Below are 20,054 nucleotides of genomic sequence, written 5' to 3' on the forward strand. Positions count from 1 at the left end.
AAAAAAATTAAGTTTTGTCACCTAAATTTTTTTCACTAATTTTTTTTTATGGTGCCAAAATTTTGAAACTTTTGGTAAGAAAAAAAATTGTCACAAATTATAAAATTATTAATGAGGAATATATTTTCGTCACTAATATTTTTTTTGTTTTTATTTTTGAGAAACTTGATTTTAAATATTTTAAAATATATATTCATCACTAATAATTTTTAATATTTTAAAATTTTTAATGAGGAAATTATTTTATCATTAATTTTGGAAGAAAAAAATTGATATATTGGGCGGTAATGAAAAATAGACAACAAAATTTTTTCCTTTTTTTTTTTTGGTTGTGTTGATCAGTTTTCTCTCATCTCTCTCTCTCTCTGCGTCAAAACAATACACAAGTTAGGTCTCTTCGTTTAGCACCCCTTGTCCTCCTTTAGCGTGTTCTTCTCTAGCACTGCCACCGTCGTCGCCCGTTCTCCTCCTTCAGTGCCGTTGCCGACGTTGCATCTCCGAGCCCGTCCGCCCTTCTCCTTCAGTGTCGCGTGTTCTATTCCATTAGCTCTTCTTATTATTCGATTTCTCTAATTTTCTATTTTCAAGTATGGGTCCTCTCTCTCTCTCTCACTCAATTTCTTTATTTTTTTTTTAATCTTTGTTTTCCCTAATTTGCAGAATTAATGTTTTTCCTAATTTTTGAAACTAATGAGGCACGTAGTGTACACATGATTCAGAATTACCTATTAGAAAGTTCGTTAATTTGTCTCGTCCAGTTTCTCCTTTGGGAGATTATGTTGGTAAAATTTGTTGATGGTTTGTCATGATTCCTATTATCCCTTTAAAGAATGAGCCAGATCACTTAGTGTTTTTCTTGTTTGGAACACGGCTTAGAGCTTGTGCGGGGAGCAAATATCCAGGCGAGCCCGCACTCCTTGTTTTTGAGCTCCGATTTTATCCGATCACCTGCGTGCACAACAGCAATAAGCTACCCGGCGGTGTGTGGCCGGAAAACCCCTCCGACGATCAAGTCAGACACACAAACAGGGATAGAGAGAGAGAGAGGACTCAGTTGTGTTTAGTGTTTACCTCACCGAATGTCATCTGCCTCAGCATGGGGGGCGCAGACTTACTTATATACCTTCTGCGCGCCAAATCCACTCCCATTTGTCTCTCGACACGTGGTGCTACTATTCCATTTGTCAGCCCAAATCTTGTTGAATATCACCTAACCCAACTGCCAGCCCACTCTTCTGGGAGCTCGGCAGCCGGGCTGCATCTTCTCGGCTGTAGATGGCCGTGTTGTATAGCTGGCCAAAATGCTCCGCTCGTCGCGCACCGCTTCAACCGAGCTCTGGCATATCCTGGCATCGCCAAGCTCGGGACAACCACGCTTGTTTGCCGTGGGCCTTACTGCCGAGCAAACAGATGTAGCTCGGTCCAACTTTATCTTTCCAGGCACCGAACAACCCATTGGACAGGCTTCGATACCAAGAAGCTATGTAGCTCGGTCGAACCATACCTTGCATTAACAGAGCAGGATCTTTCAAGACATGGTCGTACTACCTCGGCCCAACCCTTGTTCGGCCCAAACCCGTCCGGCCCAATTCCAGATCATAAATCTCCCTCTCAATTGCCCCTTAATTCCGTCCGCGCAAGCGTGACTGGGATTACCCGTTCTGACCGGGGTTACCTCTCCCCGCTTCTCGGTTCAGCAGTCGATGACCGGGCTAGCTGACATGCCTGTCATCAACATACTATCTCTTGACTTGCTCGGTCGTCGCCTCATCTGACCTTCCTGTCTGTTCAACTCTGACGTTGCCATTAAGGTGGACACGTGTCAACCTCCCATTGGTCCTCGAGCGGCCAACCCAGCCGCCTGTTGGCATTCAAATTTTTGGCGGTTTTTTGTTTCTTATCTGCATGCCCAGTTTCCTTCATTTTATTCCTCTTGCTTCTCATTTCTCTTCGACGACCCAGAGCTTATGCCATTCCTCCCTCGCCATTCCTCAGCTTGTGTTCAAAGAAGCAGCCACTACCCTTCAAAGGTATGTCCCCCAACTCCTCTTTTGCTGTTATTTCACTTAGAATTTCACACATTAGGGCACTAAACATGCAGTTTTTAGGACATAGGTACCCAAACTCGTCCCAAACCCTTAACTGTTCATGGTGTTCTTCACTTTCTCTGATGAACATTGAAGATCTGGGGCGGACCGGGCTCCAGGTCTTCTTTTGATCCGAAAAATCACTCCGACCGAACAAATAGCTTGTTTGCCTCAACCTTCGTAGAAACCGGGGTAGCAGAAGGACTTGGCCGCTCGACCGGGCCATTCTCTGGTTCGCTTGAGCGACCGAGCTCCTTAGCTAGCTTTTACGACCGAGGTGGTTTGGCACAATCCATGACCGAGCTCAAGTCCAGCTCGTTTTACGCGACCGCGCTCCCACTTACAATTACCCTCCATTTTCCTACAGAGTCCAAGGGGACCAAAGACCAATCCTGAGGCTCTCAAGGACCGAGCAGCTATTAATTCCCAGCCTGTGCCAAACCACCTCAGCCGAGCTAGATTAGTCAGTCAAACATGGGGAAATTTCGCTTCCTTGTGGACACCCCTACTGCCTTGGATGCCTTCAGGGAAGAATACGGCATCCCGGCAGACGTTCACATAGAGCTCGCCGAGATGGAAACAACCCCTTGGGGCAGGCTTGACCAATGCCCCTTCACCGTGCTGTCAGTAATTGAAGGAGGCCTCTGCTTCCCGGTCAACCCTCTGATGACCGAATTTCTGCGTCGCACCGGGCTAGCACCCACCCAGGTTTCGACCAACACCTACCGAATAATCAATGGCGTGCACGAGCTAAACAATCGGCTAGGAACAAACTTAGGTTTAGCCGAGATACTTAGACAATACACACTTGGGCACACCGGCGATGGCCTGGCCTACTATTTAAAAATAAGACCGGACAAAGAGAAAATAGTGACCAACACCCCAGACAAAGACTTGCATGATGATGACTTCTTCTGGGTGTCTGGCAATTATGAAACAGTTGACGTACCGGGCCGGTTCATCAGCAAGAACTTCGGTTCCACATGTAAGCCACGCTAATTCGCTCAGTTAATACCCTGCCTTCAACATTCTGTACTTAACAATTTTTCCTGTTTCTTTTGCAGCAATTCAGGCCTTGCAATCCAACTACCAATATCCCAACGTTGAAGCCATCCGAACCGTGCTCCGTTACAGCCACCGAGATTATAACGAGTTGCTCGGTTACACACCAACCTACAGATACTCAGCTCCACGCTGGAGCAAAGTTACAAACTTTCTGCGTGCTCTAATGCCTCCTCCAGACCCAACTTTACCGGACGTGTCCCTAATCCGGCTGACCGAAGGACAAGAGATGGCAAAACGGAGCCGTATCAAGAACCTCCTAACAGCCACCTCAACCGAGATACCGAGCATCACCACACACTCCCAAGCTGCCGGACAATCCAGCGGCCCCGTGGTCGCCTTGGCATCTCCTGGCACCGGGCAATCTAGACCAGAAGCTCGTCGGGCTGGCAAAATGCCACGTGCAGACCCATCCGCTGAGCTGGTTGTCGAGCTAACCACCGAGCAACCCACTGTCACTGTCGACCCAACACCCCTGTGGCGACCGCAGCTGAAGCACCGGGGAAAGGGCATCCCGGCTAATGCTTCCGTCAAGGGCGACAAGGAGCACTTGCTCGCCTTCAATCTTTCAAAAGCCCTTCTGCTGCCGAACGACGTGGTTGGCAGCAACCACGTCCCCGACACCCGGTTGGTGAAATTAGCCGTGAAGTCTATGACCAGGGTAAGAATCTTAATCTTCTACTGAAATTTTATAAGTGTTTGCACGGTCTCTCCTCTGATCAGACTTTCTTTTTGCAGGCCATCCAGAAGCAACACTTGGTCATGGAGCGAATCCATCGGCTGCGACAGAAGGCGAATGACACTGCCGGCCAAGTCCAGGGTCTGTAGATCGAGCTCGGTCGAGCAAAGTCCTCACTTCAAATGGCCAATGCTGACAACAACAGGTTGCTCGGCCAGCTTGAGGAGGTCGAGAAGAAGAGAGAGGAGCTCCAGGCCGAGCTGGACGCACTCAAGGCGTCCAGGGAGAAGGACTGCGAAGATGCCAACAATGCCGGCTTCCAGGAAGCCGAGGACAGCTACAAGAAGCTGGTCTTCGCAACTCAAGACATTTATTTCAAAGCGGGCTGGAAGTCATCCTGCGAACATCTCGGTTAAGGTTCTGACACCGACGTGTTTGCTTCTCCCCTGGCTGCCTTCCTACCGGTCTACCTCGTGCCGTATGCCAACGACGTCTTCAGCGGGTTACAAGCTGAGGCTGAGGAAGAGCTTGCTAAAGAAATCGAGGTCAATGCCGAGGAGCGAAGCGGCTAGGAGCAGCCCAGAGAAACTGAGGCCGGTGTCCAAGAGCGAACTACGGTCGACTTGGAAGCAGCTGATGACGAGTTCTCCGGTCTTCCCCCCCTTGTGTAGTTTTATTTCATTTTTTGCTTTGCAAATGTAACCGGGCTCTCTGTCCCCCCTTTTGTACTACTTTTACATCAATGAAAAAAAACTTTAATTTCATCAAGTGTTTGTGCGCTTTTTAAGCCTTATAACTTTAGCCGAACAAGATATCTCGGCGGGCAAACCACTTTAATTAACTGATCTAACCGGAATAAACATCTCGGTTGAGAAGAGCTAAATTGAGCAAACTGTCAATACTTTCGGAATAAACATCTCGGTTGAGAAGAACTGAGTTGAACAAACCATCAACTCTTTCAATCGGAATAAACATCTCGGTTGAGAATAACGGAGTTGAGCAAACCATCAACTCTTTCAACCGGAATAAACATCTCGGTTGAGAAGAACTGAGTTGAACAAACCATCAACTCTCTTAACCGAAATAAACATCTCGGTTGAGAATAACGGAGTTGAGCAAACCGTCAACTCTTTCAACCAGAATAAACCATCTCGGTTGAGAAAAACAGAGTTGAACAAACCATCAACTTTTTCAACTGGAATAAACATCTCGGTTGAGAATAACAGTTGAGCAAACCATCAACTCTTTCAACCGGAATAAACATCTTGGTTAAGAATAACAAAGTTAAGCAAACCATCAACTCTTTCAACCGGAATAAACATCTCGGTTGAGAAGAACTAAGTTGACCAAACCATCAACTCTTTCAACCGGAGTAAACCATCTCGGTTGAGAGGAACTAAGTTGACCAAACCATCAACTCTTTCGACCGGAGTAAACCATCTCGGTTGAGAATCTCAAAACTTAAAGTAACATTAAAAAATGCTAAGGCAAAGATGAGTTCCATATATTTGACACAAATGAATATTACATGTAAGGCAAAAAATTCCTTTGCTCAAAAACAAAGCTAAAGCTTTACACAAAAAGAGAGCTAAAGCTAGAAATAATACAGCTTGAGGTTGGCTGCATTCCATGGTCGGGGTATTCTTCTACCATCTAAGTCCTCCAGGAGATATGCCCCCTTGCCCGCCAGACCGGTGATCTTGTAGGATCCTTCCCAATTTGCCCATAGTTTGCCTTCACCTGGCACCAGGGTATTTCCCATGACCTTCCTCAAGACCCAATCGCCTACTTTAAACGGTCTGGGGTGCACCGTTTTATTGTATTTCTTTGAGAGCTCTTGTTGGTAGGCAGCCACATGGATGAGATCCTTTTCCCGACGCTCTTCCACTAGATCTAGTTCAAAAGCAATGGCTTCGGCGTTCAGCTCGGGTTCAAAACCTTCACGTCTGAGGGTGGGCATGCCGACTTCCAAAGGTATGACTGCCTCCATGCCATAAGCCAAAGCGAATGGAGTTTCCCCGGTAGATCGCCGCAGGGTTGTCCGGTATGCCCAAAGGACGCTGGGGAGCTCTCCAGCCCACTTTCCCTTGGCTTTTTCCAGCCGTTTCTTCAACCCATCAAGTATGATCTTGTTCGATGCCTCGGCTTGTCCATTGGATTATGGGTAAGCCGGAGTAGAGTTGTAGAATTCGATCTTTACATCTTCACAGAACCCCCTAAACAGGCGGCCGTCAAATTGAGTGCCGTTATCAGAGATCAGAATTTTGGAGATGCCAAACCGCGTGACAACATTCTGCCAGACAAACCGCTTCACGTCTTTCTCCTTGATTGTTGCCAAGGGCTCCGCTTCAACCCATTTGGTGAAGTAGTCCGTGGCCGCGATGAAGAACTTCCTGTTGTTTGGTGTGGTTGGTAGCGGCCCCACTATATCTAGCCCCCACATTGCGAAGGGCCAAGGGCTGGTGAGGGGAAGAAGTTCCCTGGCCGACTGGTGTATCTGGTGGGCAAACTTCTGGCATTTCTCACACTTGCGAACATATTTCTGGGCGTCGGCTTGCATGCACGGCCACCAATAACCCTGCGAAATAGCTCGGTAGGCCAAGGACCTGCCCCCTATATGACTGCCACAGATGCCTTCGTGAATTTCGTAAAGGAAGGCTTCCACATTGCTCGGGTGCACACACTTCAGGTAGGGACCGGAGAAAGACTTCTTGTATAAAGCGCCGGATGGAGAGAGCCAAAACCGCTCAGACTTCACCCGCACTTTATGTGCTTCCTTCTTGTCGGCTGAAAGGGTCCGTTCTCTGAGAAAGAGGATTATGTGGTCCATCCAAGAAGGACCTAGCTCGACGCAGAGTACTTCTGTCTGCCCGGCACCCTCAATGCTGGGCCACAGAAGGAATTCGATCAGAAGAGGGTTGGGAGATGTGCTGTCGACCATAGAAGCAAGGCCGGCCAACTCATCTGCTCGGACGTTGTCTTCTCGGCCAATCTGTTGGACCCTGATCGCCTGAAATCGCTTGATGAGGTCTCTGACCAGAGCTTGGTACTTCATCATTCTATCATCCTTTGCCTCGTAAACCCCAGAAACTTGGTTAACCACAAGCTGGGAGTCACTGTAAACCATTAGTTCGGATGCTTGCATCTGAAGCGCGCTCTTGAGACCGGCCAATAGCGCCTCGTACTCGGCCTCATTGTTGGATGTTGGGAAGCCAAGGGTGATAGAATGTTCAATAGTCAGTCCGTCGGGCGAACTCAGGACTATACCCAGCCCGGCATCGTGACGGTTCGAGGCTCCATCAACAAAAAGTTTCCACATTTCGCCAACAAAGAGCTTCCAACACTCTAAGGGGTCCTGAGAAGCTTAAAGGTTAATGGGATCACGGTTGCTCGGCTGTTCGACTTCCAGTCCCATGCTGAGCGGTTCCACTTTAGCCCTCCTTGGTGATTCGGCGCCGGACTCGGCATGTTGCTCCATAATGCTTAAGTCCGTAGGCGAATCACCAGGTTGCGGTATTGTGCTAGTCGCAGGCTCTGTGCTGAGTGGTGCCATTTCGATCCTCCTCGGTGATGGGGTGTCAGACAAAGCGGATTGGTCGATGATGGCCAACTCGGCCATCGCATCACCGGGTTGCAGTACCGTATTAACTGAAGGGGCTTCGGCGGGGCGCGCAAGCTCCGCGTCGCCAATGCCACCAAGCTGTGGTATTTCGGTCGAGCTTACATGCATTTCTTCATCTGCCACAACAATATCGACCGGGCAAGCCGGATGAGTTCCAGGTGAGAACTCAGCAACGAAATCGGCTAGTGTCTGGGCTTTTATGGCTGTGCGCGGCTGGAACTTCACATCAAACTGTCCCAATTCGAGCGCCCACTTAAGAATCCAACCGGAGAAGTCTGCCCGTTCGAACAAAGCTTTGAGAGGGAACTCGGTCAAGACGATGATGGTATGGGCATGGAAATAGTGTGCCAACTTCCTTGAAGCCATCATCAATGCTAATGCAAGTTTTTCCAGCGGCAAGTACCTCGACTCTGCCGGTAGCAAGGTTTTGCTGACGTAGAAGATGGGTAGATGTTTGATTCCTTTCGACCGGACAAGCACGGCACTAACTGCATGCTGCGATACGGCCAGATAAACGTAAAGTTCTTCTCCGGATTTTGGTGTGACCAACAACGGCGCGGAAGACAAATACTCCTTGAGCTCAGCCAAAGCCCGATCACACTCTTCATCCCATGTGAACTTTGATTTCAAGGCTTGAAAAAAAGGGCGGTAGCGATCTGATGACCGGCTTATAAATCGGTTAAGCGCGGCGGCCATTCCGGCCAGATATTGCACATCCTTAGCCGAGCTAGGCTGTTTCAATTCTTACACGGCTCGGATTTGTGTAGGGTCTGCTTCGATACCTCGGTTCGTGACTAGGAAACCCAAAAAATTTTCGAATCCCACGCCGAAGGCACACTTGGACGTATTCAGGCGTAGCTTGTGTTTTTTGAGAATGGCGAACATCTCGGCCAAATCGGACAAATGGTCTGCTTGATGCCGGCTCTTAACCACCATATCATCAATATAAGCCTCCATTGTCCGGCCCAATAGCGGAGCGAACATCTTGGTCACCATCCTTTGAAAAGTTGCCCCAGCGTTCTTCAAACCAAAAGGCATGACTCGGTAGTAGAAGAGTCCCCTTGGTGTAGTAAACAAGGTGATCTCTTGGTCGGACCCATGCATGGCAATATGATGGTAGCCGCGGTAGGCGTCCAAGAAACTGAGCCTGTTATGCCCAGCCATCAAGTCTACAAGCTGGTCTATTCTAGGCAGAGGGAAGCTGTTTTTCGGACAAGCTCGGTTGACGGTCATGTAGTCAACGCAAACTCGCCACTTCCCATTCTTCTTGGGCACCACAACCGTGTTTGAAATCCACCGAGGGTAGTGCACTTCCTGAATTGCTCACACTTCAAGCAAGTTCTTCACCTCCTCGGCAACTACCTCGGCGTGATGCAACGTCGATCTCCTTGTGCGCTGAATGACCGGCTTTGCTCCGGGGAAGACATTGAGATGATGGCATATAAAACTTGGATCGAGACCGGGCATGTCGTAAGGTGACCATGCAAAGACTTCGATATTGGCCATCAAAAATTCAACCATGTCGGTCCTTTCTTGGGCTGTAAGGCTTGAGCCGAGCAAGAAGAATTTATCCGGATGCGCTGTATCGACGCGCACTTCCACCAATTCCTCGACAGCTTTGTCCTTGGCCTTGGTGCCCACATCGTCAAGGACTCCCCGGTCTCCCGGTCCCTCAATCATTTGAACGAAGCCTTTGGCAGCTCGGCTCCCATTGACCGCCACGAAGCATTGCTTCGATATGACTTGATCACCCAAAATCTCCTCGATTGCCCCCATAACCGAGGGGAATCTCATCACCTGGTGATAGGTCGACGCTACGACTTGCATAGCGTGAAGCCATCCCCTTCCAAGGATCAAATTATAAGTGGATGGCACTTGCAACACCCAGAACTCCACTTGTTTGACAACGGATCCCGTTTTGATTGGCAAGATAATCTTTCCCAAAGGCCACTCCGGTTGTGAGTTGAAGCCAACCAGTGGCGAAGTTGCCGGGGCCAAATCTGTATCTCGGAGCTTGAGCTGTTTGAAAGCGTCGTAGTACATGATCTCGACCGAGCTTCCCTGATCGATCAAGATCCGTTTGACATCAAATTCTTTGACGCGGAGTGTAACCACCAGGGCATCATTGTGCGGCGTCTGGATGCGCTCTAAGTCTCTTGAAGAGAAACTGATCACTTCTTTCTCTTTGGTCTTCCCCCTTTTGATCGCAGGCTGAACCGACAAAACCTCATGTGTTCTGCCTTCTTGATCATACCTCGGAGCTCGCATACACGAGCCGGTTCCACTATGCCGTGGATGACGTTAACCACCCCTTGCGGAGGCGCATCTCGGTCATCCGGTCCCCGCGGATCAACCGGAGCTTGGTTGGCCTTCACGCCGCCATCAATGTAAAGGTCCAGGTGTCTGGCTGCGACTAGCTCTTCCAAGTGTTGCCTCAAAGGCAAACAATCCTCTGTCCGATGGCCTCGCTCCCGGTGAAACGTGCAACGGTATCACGGATTGAAGCCCTTCTGTCTGTCGCCTAACTTAGCAGGAAACCGAACATACTCCTCGTCACGGATTTCACTAAGTATGCGATAGATTGGAATCTTAAAGACCATGGTGATGCCTGTCCTTGCTTTCAACCTTCTGTTAGCATTGGCTACGTCATCCCGGTCATTTCGAGGTCCCCTACCGCAGTTTTTGCGATTACTGCCACGGTCCGAGTCCTCAGCGCGGTCGCTGGATCGGCCGACCTCCTGCCCGACCGCGTGCACTTTGCCAGCTGACCGCTTGTCTGTTGCTACCGGAGTTGCCTTCACGGTAGATGCTGATGCATCATCCTCCACTCGGATGTGCTCATTGATACGCTGCATTAGCTGTCCCATGGATGTCGGCTGGTGCATGGTAAGCGAGTCCAGCAGTCTATGTCCGACCGGGAGACCTCGCTTGTATTGTGTGATTGTAAGATTGGTCGGGCAATCTAAAATCTCGTTGAAGGTCTCCCAATATCTGGAGTTGTATGCCTTCAGCGTGTCGCTCGGTTCCATCTTGATACTAAAGAGGTGATCAACTTCCTTTGGTGTTTTGGTGTTGGTTTTGAAGCGCGTCACAAAGGCTTCGGCCAACTGCTGGCACCTTTCAATGCTCCCCTCCAGTAGCCTCTCGAACCATTTCAAACCCAGCTCGCCCAAACTCGACGGGAAGATCAAGCACATAAGAGCGTCATTCCGCCTATGTCCGGCCATGACCTGTCGGAAATGACTTATATGCATGTACGGGTCAGTTTTTCCATCATAGAGTGTGAACTTTGGCTGGTGGAAGCCCGCCGGAAGCGGTGCGGTCTCAATATCCACAGAGAATGGGGTGGCACTCAGCCTTGCCAAGTCTGTATCTACAAGGAGAGGCGCGGCTGGGCGGGGTAGAGGCATTCCGACCTCCTCGCTGGCGTGAACCCCATAGGATAGCCGCTGGAACGCTGGCACCCTTTAAGCCTCCCGCCGGCGAGCCCGCTCCTTCAAAACTGCCCGCAAATCTTCTGAATGAGCAGAATAAGAATACCTCGACGTCGTCGCCGGACGTGAGGGTCGGTAGGTACTATCTTGCGCGCTGGACTTCTCTTCGTGCGCGTCGGAGTCTCCAACCTTGTAACTTCTGGTGATTGAGATGGACGGTGTACGCCGCTGGCTCTGACTGCTTGAACGGTGGGGTTGGGTGCGCTCACTGTGGTCTCCCTCTCCAGCTACACCATTTCCTTTGACATGCCGCTTCAGCTCCTCCATCTCCGCCGCCATTCGATGGATGACGGCGTCCTGGTCCCTTAACTTGTGTTCCAGACGTCTGGCATGTGATTCTCTCCGCCGCCGATGACCGTCTGGACTCCGTGAATGACCATCACTTCTTCCGCGCTTATACCGCGCATCTCTTGAATGTCCTCCTGGAGAAATCTCCAGGTCCGCCATTGGAGGAATGATGGTGGGATGTCCTTCTCTCCGTCTGCCCAACTCCGGGGTAACTCCGTCGACGACGGACAGTGGAATCTCCTCGATGTTCGCCATGGATGGCGATTAGGTGAGCCTGGAAGACAAGGTTTTGTCTGTCGATTTCCCACAGATGGCGCCAATTGTACGGGAAGCAAATATCCAGGCGAGCCCACACTCCTTGTTTCCGAGCTCCGATTCTATCCGATCACCTGCGTGCACAACAGCAATGAGCTACTCGGCGGTGTGTGGCCGAAAAACCCCTCCGGCGATCAAGTCAGACACACAAACAGGGATAGAGAGAGAGAGAGAGGACTCAGTTGTGTTTAGTGTTTACCTCACCGAATGTCATCTGCCTCAGCATGGGGGGCGCAGGCTTACTTATATACCTTCTGCGCGCCAAATCCACTCCCATTTGTCTCTCGACACGTGGTGCTACTATTCCATTTGTCAGCACAAATCTTGCTGAACATCACCTAACCCGAGTGCCAGCCCACTATTCTGGGAGCTTGGCAGTCGGGATGCATCTTCTCGGCTGTAGATGGCCGTGTTGTATAGCTGGCTAGAACGCTCCGCTCGCCGCGCACCGCTTCAACCGAGCTCTGGCATATCCCGGCATCGCCGAGCTCGGGACAGCTACGCTTGTTTGCCGTGGGCCTTACTGCCGAGCAAACAGATGTAGCTCGGTCCAACTTTATCTTTCCGGGCGCCGGACAACCCATTTGACAGGCTTCGATACCAAGAAGATATGTAGCTCGGTCAAACCATGCCTTGCATTAACCGAGCAGGATCTTTCAAGACATGGCCGTACTACCTCGGCCCAACCCTTGTTCGGCCCAAACCCGTCCGACCCAATTCCAGATCATAAATCTCCCTCTCAGAGCTGATCATTTAGTTGGTTTTGCAGATCTCTGAAATTGATACATAATGTTAAATAGGCTTGTTGTTGTGTATCAATTGTTTTTTTAGATAAGTGTTGCATTTTAGATTAAAATTCTTTCTTACTTAGATTTTTGTAGGAAGGTTGTCATCAAATATTGAGACTTTTGCAATCTTTTGACCAATTAATATTGATGCTATCCTCTCTGTTCAATAAATGAGGAGATAAAAAGAGGAAAAAAAAAAAAAAAAAACACCACTCTTACCTTTTATACTTTCAATTCCTGTTTCTAGAAAATAAACTATCTATTGGGGCTTAATCTTTTCCTTTCCCTTATTATGTGCTTGCTTTTCCTTTGAAGTATGGATGGTCTTTTTTTTCTTTCTTTTTTCTCTCTCTCTCTTATTGTATCTTTTCTCCAAAATTGGATCAGTCTATGCATATGAATATGTTGGAGACTGATCGTCAATTGTTTATTTATATGCTTATTTTATCTTAAAATGTTTGTGTGCTTCCTTAATGGAGCAATGGGTTTTGTGGCAACTAGGGGATTGTATTGAGTATCATTTTTTCTACATTGGGGTCAAAAAAAGAAGGAAATGCTGTGTGGGTTTGGAGAAGGTGAGATGGGTAACATCCTTGGTATTCCATGAAGTAACAGGGTAAGTTAACTTCCTTCTCATTTGTATTCTGCATTTTTTGGTTTATCGAACATTTGCAGTAATGTTTTTAAAATGGGCCATATTGTTTAGTCGTTCTACTAGATGACGAACACATGCTATAGTTTTGTAATGTTTGAATAATTCATGGGCTGCCAAATGAAATTCTATTCCGAACATACAGACCCTCAAAGGTGTGAGGGAAATGCTTGGGACTACAATGAAAGGCTAGTGCCTATTTATTTATTTATTTATTTTTATTACCATCTCTTCAGCTCCTGTCCTGCGATGTTCTATACTTTTGGTATAAATGTTTGTTATTTTGTTTTCTGTCTTTACAGATACGCTTCAGTGAAGTAGTAAAAACATGCAGTCTTCAAGCGAAGTGAAAAAAATCTTCCCTTTTCAAGGCTCTGTAAAATTTGTACAAACTACATGTTGAATATCTGTTCCTGGGACTTCATCAATAACTAAAGAAAATGTGTCTTCGAGCTTTTTGAGGGACAAGAAGTTGGTTCCTGATTCAGATCCCCCAAGCATCAAAGATGTTGAGTTTTTATACCAATTCTTCGATTAGAGGTTTCCAAATTTGACATTCTTTTAATCAATAATGTGGTTCAGAACTATGTGTATGTTTCTTACTAGGTTCTGTTGTATTGATTCTGTACGTATTGTGCAGTACCAAACTTGTCATTTCTTACTAAGTAGTCTATTGTTAATTATTAGTAATTGCTTTTGTTCCTAACATAAAGTTTGGCTATAGTGATGGATCAATACACATCATTGGTTTAATGATTCCATTAATAACATCGTAATTGTTCTCAGCTTAGCTGCCTTAAAAAATGACAATGTCTCTCCTCAGTCTCGTACTCAACTATATAGCATTTTCTCCTAAATTTTCTATCCTATTTTCATTTTTGTTGTTTTTTTTTTTTTTTTGAGAGTTTCCATAGTTCAGAACTTAAAGGTGATTCATTGCCTTTGGAACTTGTGTTTAGAACTTTATGCTTTTAGACTGTTAGAGGGAGATGAGTTTTAAATTTTACTTCCCCGCAGGCAAGAGAAAGATGTGACGGATGAAAGGTGCTTGTCCACTAGGTCTTGGGGTTGGGTTTGGCCATGCACAGTGGTGTCATGGTGGACTGTCTCTATGAGGTTGCTGAGTCACCCAACCTGGGTGTCTAGGGAAGTGGCTGCTGGGTTTTGTTTTAGAGGTGGTTGATAGCCATGGTGGCCCATGAGGCTATTGGTTGGTGGTGGCATGTGAGGTGTAGGAGGAAGTGAGAAGAAGGGAAAGGAAGAGTGGGTCTACTGCTATAGAACGGAGGAGGAGGGATAGGGAATGAAGAAGAAAAGAATAGAAAAAGGAAAATTAGAAAAAGGGGCAAAAGTGTCATTATACATATTTCTTAGATTCACACATGCTCAATTTAGTTTGTTGTACACGCACGGTTAACAAGAATTTGTAACGTTTGGACGGGTTGTTTTCAACACATGGCATCCTTTACCCCGATAGTGTGGTTGGAACTAATTCCCATACAACGATGATCGATGGGTTAGGAGTTGCAGGCTGGGGAGTTAGAGGAATTGAAGCAGAGGCAGCAATGCTTGGTGAGGTATTTTGAGATTGAAATGTATTTTCTGTATAAGTCCTCATTTGAATCTAGTTTATTTTTTATTTAAAAAACAGCCTTAGATGCTGGCATAAATTTGGTTGTTCACATTATTGCTTGATGCTTGCATGATTAGTAACGACTCACAGGAGTCTTTGCCATGCGTTAGTGTGCATCTTACTATTACATTTGGATGTTGAAAATACCTTGCTTAACGTATCTGAAATTGCCTATCTAGAATGCCATTTATACAAACCAAGTTATGTACCTGACCTTTATTTTCTGATTTCCTTTTGGAAGTCTTTGAATATGTTAGGTTTCACTATTGTTTTACTAGTTCTGTGTATCTGTGTTTGCTTTTGTCTGGGATGCGTCATTGCTGCTTGCTGGTGGTATTATGCTGCTATGTTAGCTGAGGCAGTAAGAGTGCAATTTTTCAACCAGAGATTAACAATAATTGTATGAAAAAAATTCTGATATTGGATTGAATTAATTCATTATTGGAAAACAGTTACCTTTGTGTATATTTGCACCTCCACTTACAGAGTTGCACTGTATGCATTTACTTGTAGGTAGACATAAATGCATTAAATCTGTAGTTGTTTTATCTTTATATTTTTTCTTCTTGTCTCCCAGCCCCTCCACTAATGTTGTACTCTGCAATATGACAGACAATGAGCATGGTTTTGCCTGGTGTTGTTGGGTTCAAATTATCAGGAAAATTATGCAATGGTGTCACAGCAACTGATTTGGTTTTAACTGTGACCCAAATGTTGAGGAAGCATGGTGTTATTGGCAAGTTCGTTGAGTTTTATGGTAATTTAAATTTTTATACTTGGACAGCGAATTTGGTTGTTGCACATCTATTTTGAGTATGTGTTTGGCTCTAATTCCTTTTATTTTTATTTTTATGTGGGTATAGGTGAAGGTATGGGCGAATTATCATTGGCTAATAGGGCCACTATTGCAAATATGTCCCCTAAGTATGGAGCAACCATGAGTTTCTTCCCTGTAGATCATGTCACATTACAGTACCTTAAATTAACTGGAAGGAGTGATGAGACTATGCGTTTGTCTTTTCTTTTTCTTTTTGTTTCCTTATTTTTTGTTGTGCGCTATATTTGGTTGATAGATTTCTCATATAAATTTCTGACTGCTATTGCTAAAATAATTCATACGTGGCTATGATTGAAGCTTATTTGCGTGCAAACAAAATGTTTGTTGATTATAATGAGGTAGAAAACAAAATTTCTTCCCTTCTTTGTTATTTTCCTACGTGTATGCATTTCTTCTTGGCATTCTTACATCTGAGGCTAATGGGATTATTTCAAAGCCTCTACAAAAAAGAGTATTCTCATCATATTTAGAGTTGGACCTAGCAGATGTAGAACCCTGTGTTTCAGGACCAAAAAGGTAATGTTTTATTCTCAGTTCTGGCACCAAATGTTTTGCACTTCCATGTTATTGTTGTGTGCTTATATGTATAGTTCTTTATTTTATTTTATTTTATTTTTTAAACAGGCCTCATGATCGAGTTCCTCTAAAAGACATGAAGGCTGACTGGCATTTATGTCTCGATAGTAAAGTTGGATTCAAAGTAAGATGAAAACAACTATTGCTTGGATTTGCTATAATTTGGTTTTCCAGATTGTGGTTCTGCCATCATTTCATTAACTGATACAAACTTAGCACATTTCATCCTCTTTTGGTCTACGTAGTCTGATTCGATGAGTTGATTGTGTAGTGTGTAAATGGGATGGGACTATCAGTCACATTTGTGGTCGAGTCACAATGTGAGGACCTTCAGCTGTTTTTTTCTGATTCTGTAATATTTTATATTCATTCAGGGCTTTGGCGTACCCAAGGAGGAGCAGGACAAAGTTGTAAAATTTTTATTCCATGGACAGCCTGCTGAGCTCAAGCATGGTAGCATGGTCATAGCTGCCATCACAAGTTGCACAAATACATCAAACCCTAGTGTGATGCTTGGAGCTGGTCTTGTTGCAAAGAAAGCTTGTGAATTGGGCTTGGAGGTAGGTATTGGCTTCTTGAAATGCTTTCTGTTCTTTAACTTGAATCCAATGGAAATGCATGTCTATAAATAATATTAACAAACTAGATAGGGAGAAAAAGGAACAGTTATCTGCACCTTAATCTTACATGTATCACATTGTGTATGATGAGTGTCTTATATGTGATTATCAACAGATCAAGCCATGGATAAAAACAAGCCTGGCCCCAGGTTCTGGAGTTGTCACAAAATATTTGCAGCAGAGGTACTGATTACATTTTTTGGAAGACATTAGTTAGTTCAAGTTATTTCTGTGGATGTCTACCATGTGCATATCAGGTACTGAATTTTGTCTGTGGCTTTGGTGTCTATAGTGGCCTACAAAAGTACTTAAACCAGCAGGGCTTTCATATTGTTGGTTATGGCTGCACAACATGTATTGGGAATTTCGGGGAACTTGATGAATCAGTTGCTTCTGCAATTTCAGAGAATGGTATCATTCTTGTTTATACGTAGTTGTTCGTTATGTCCCTGAATTTTTTCTCTAATGACTTAGTGCTTTATTCTACAGATATTATTGCAGCTGCTGTTCTTTCTGGAAACCGAAACTTTGAAGGTCGTGTTCATCCACTCACAAGAGCAAACTATCTTGCTTCGCCTCCCTTAGTTGTAGCGTATGCACTTGCTGGTACGGTAGGTAGACAAATTTTAATAGGATTTCCTTAAATGGCTTATTACCAGTGTTTTACTTCCTGATGTTGACTAGCATGATCAAGCGGAGCAGGATTTTGTCAAACTATCTAGTTTTTTCCTCCACTACTCTGGTGCTTTTATTTCTTGTCAATTATGACCATGGTTGGTCAACCTCATCTAATAAGTTAACAACGCTGATGTTGGTGCACTTTTTTGCTTTTAGTCTGTGAAAGGTTGTGGGTGCTTTTAATTTTTAGTGAATATAGTGATCCTACTCGGCCAATCATTTTTCTGAAAGGGCTGAGCTTGTCTCCAATCCACTGTGTGGACTGGGCTGGATACTGTGGGCCTAACTGTGGTGATTTGATCTATTAATTTTATAGATCTATGCGAAGATTATTCATGAAAAAAATAATCATGACCACATGATTTCACCATATTTGTCTTTATAAAAAAAAAGGAACAACAAGTATGATTTTAAAAATAGATTTACTACTTTTTGCAAGACAAACATGATTAAATCACGTGGCTACAATTATTGAATCAATCTTTTTTTGGATGATTTACACGTAGGGGTCTAGAAGTTCAACAAAAATGTTAACTCCTGTAAAAATCGTGGGCTGATTAGTTTGTGTCAAACATGTCTTGTGATCCTCTCTGGTTCTTGTTGGCATTAGTGCTAGTGATACATTGTATTCTTGCAATCTTTTGTCATATTCTGTTATCCGTGTTGGTTATCATCAAGGATCACCTCAACTCTTTGAAATTTTGGATTGTTATATACATCTCTACTAAATTGGTTTATAAAATAAAATTATTTAAATATGAGTTTAGATGTAATTGATAATATATTAATGTTTTTTTTCTTTATTTTCTTTGCAGATTGGTTTTTGATGACGTTTGGAAGCATTTTTGCAAATGAAGATCAAGTGTTGAATTTTTTTTTTTTCTGAACTGATAGTTTTAGTTGCAAATCAAGATTGAGTGTTGAATTTTTTTTTTTTTTTGTGAACTCCATGTTAGTTTATTTTGGGATTTACTTTGATGGTTTTTTTTTGTTATACTTAATGGATTATTATTAAATTTGTTTGATGGATATATTTTGATTTATAATATAAATTTTTTAGTGAATTTTTTTTGTAGAGTGGTGTATAATAGCTAATGGATTTTTTACTACATTTAAAAGGCTATTGGGATATGAGCAGGGATATTTGTGAAATAATAATTTAAATTGAAATATAAAATATGAGACAAGTTTAGTGACGAATTGTTTTTGTCATTTGTACTTATTATTATGACAAAGTGATTATTTGTCGCTAATAAATATTTTTTGTGACAAAATTATTACAATTTATATATGAAAGTTTTCATTGATTTTATTGTTTGGTGACTAAAAATTTCGTCTCATATATATATTTTTGCTACGAAATATATTTTGTCACCCATGTATGGCGTTTGGAGACGAAAAATTTCGTCAACTTTACATTTTACTGTGACAAAATTATTTCCTTATCAATGATCAACATGTATGACAAATTTATTCATCAACTAAAGTTATAAATGTAGTACTAAATAACTATTTGGTGACGAAAATAAGGATTTTTAATGACAAAATGTTGTTTTATTGGTGACAAAAAGTTTCGTCACTGAAGTAATTTCATTGGTGACGAAATTATTTTCGTCACGATACTTTTTAGTGGCAAACATTCAATGACGAACCCGATGACGAAAATATTTCCTTACAAATATCTATAGTGACGAAATTAGCTCTTTGGAGACAAAAAAAATTCGTTATCCAAGACCCAACTTGTTGTAGTCTCTCTATCTCCTTCACCGTCGATCTCTCTTTTTCTCATCTCTCTCTCTTCAATCTCACTCTATATGTCTCTTCCCTGTAACACCACTTTCCTTCCTAGCCGTGTTGATCTCATACTCTGTCGCCTTCTCTAAACCCTAACCAATACATATCGTCTCTCTCTCTCTCTTCGTTTATTTGCTCTCTCTTCTCTTTTCTCCATTTCAGCCGCCAACACCACCACTTTCTCTTTCATATCCATATTTGTCAAATCCACCGGAGTCCGTCGTCGAAGATGTTAGATCTGGACCAAGTTCAAGTTCTACTAGATCTAGACAGAGACAAATCTTTCTCTGAGGTTTTCACAAAAATCGATGAGTGTCTAGATCTTTCTCAGTTCGATCTTCTAAGGTTCTCATTTTTTTTACAAAACATAGGCCATGTGTGCGTTTGTGTATTTTTTTTCCTTTGTTGTTTATGTTGATCTCTGTGTGTACATGTGTGTGTTTTTTGTTGTTGTTGTTGTAATTCTTGTTGTTGATGACGATGATGATGATCTCTATTTGTTAATTTATTTTTTATTTTTTGTTGATGATGGTGATGAAACAAAATGCAACAAATAGGGAGAGAGGAAAAAATAAAGATTTGAACATATAGAATTTGTTGTTGTTATTGTTGTTGATAATAATGATGATGAACAGATAAATTGCAACAGATTAATTTTTTTAACAAATAATTTTAACAGATTGATTTTTTGAAAAAGATAATTTCAACAGATTAAAAATTCAATAGATGGATTTAATGGCTTATAGGTTTTAGATTTGCTTGTTCTTGTTCGTTTTCCCTCAAATTATTTCTTTATTTGCCTCTAAAAGTGACAACGCACAAGTAGTTCTTGTACAGATAAAAATTATTAGATATAAAAATTTATACAGATAAAATTTGGATAGAAAATTTGTATAGATAAAAATATTGAACAGATAAAAAAATTGGA

General features: G+C 43.8%; 1 protein-coding gene across 1 annotated transcript; it reads left to right on the forward strand.

Moving 5' to 3' along the window:
• Window positions 1-4,010: 4,010 nt before the first annotated feature.
• Window positions 4,011-17,317, forward strand: LOC114301891 (putative aconitate hydratase, cytoplasmic). Its single transcript, XM_082904619.1, has 11 exons — window positions 4,011-4,178; window positions 14,421-14,564; window positions 15,233-15,377; window positions 15,484-15,626; window positions 15,740-15,796; window positions 15,895-15,974; window positions 16,083-16,158; window positions 16,409-16,594; window positions 16,770-16,837; window positions 16,947-17,065; window positions 17,144-17,317. Exons 1-11 carry the CDS (start codon window positions 4,011-4,013, stop codon window positions 17,296-17,298), a joined length of 1,341 nt encoding a protein of 446 aa, XP_082760745.1. The 3' UTR covers window positions 17,299-17,317.
• The last annotated feature ends 2,737 nt before the right edge of the window (window positions 17,318-20,054 follow it).

Source organism: Camellia sinensis, chromosome 14, assembly GCF_055761805.1.
Source record: "Camellia sinensis isolate YWXY chromosome 14, ASM5576180v1, whole genome shotgun sequence".
NCBI classification, from domain to species: domain Eukaryota; kingdom Viridiplantae; phylum Streptophyta; class Magnoliopsida; order Ericales; family Theaceae; genus Camellia; species Camellia sinensis.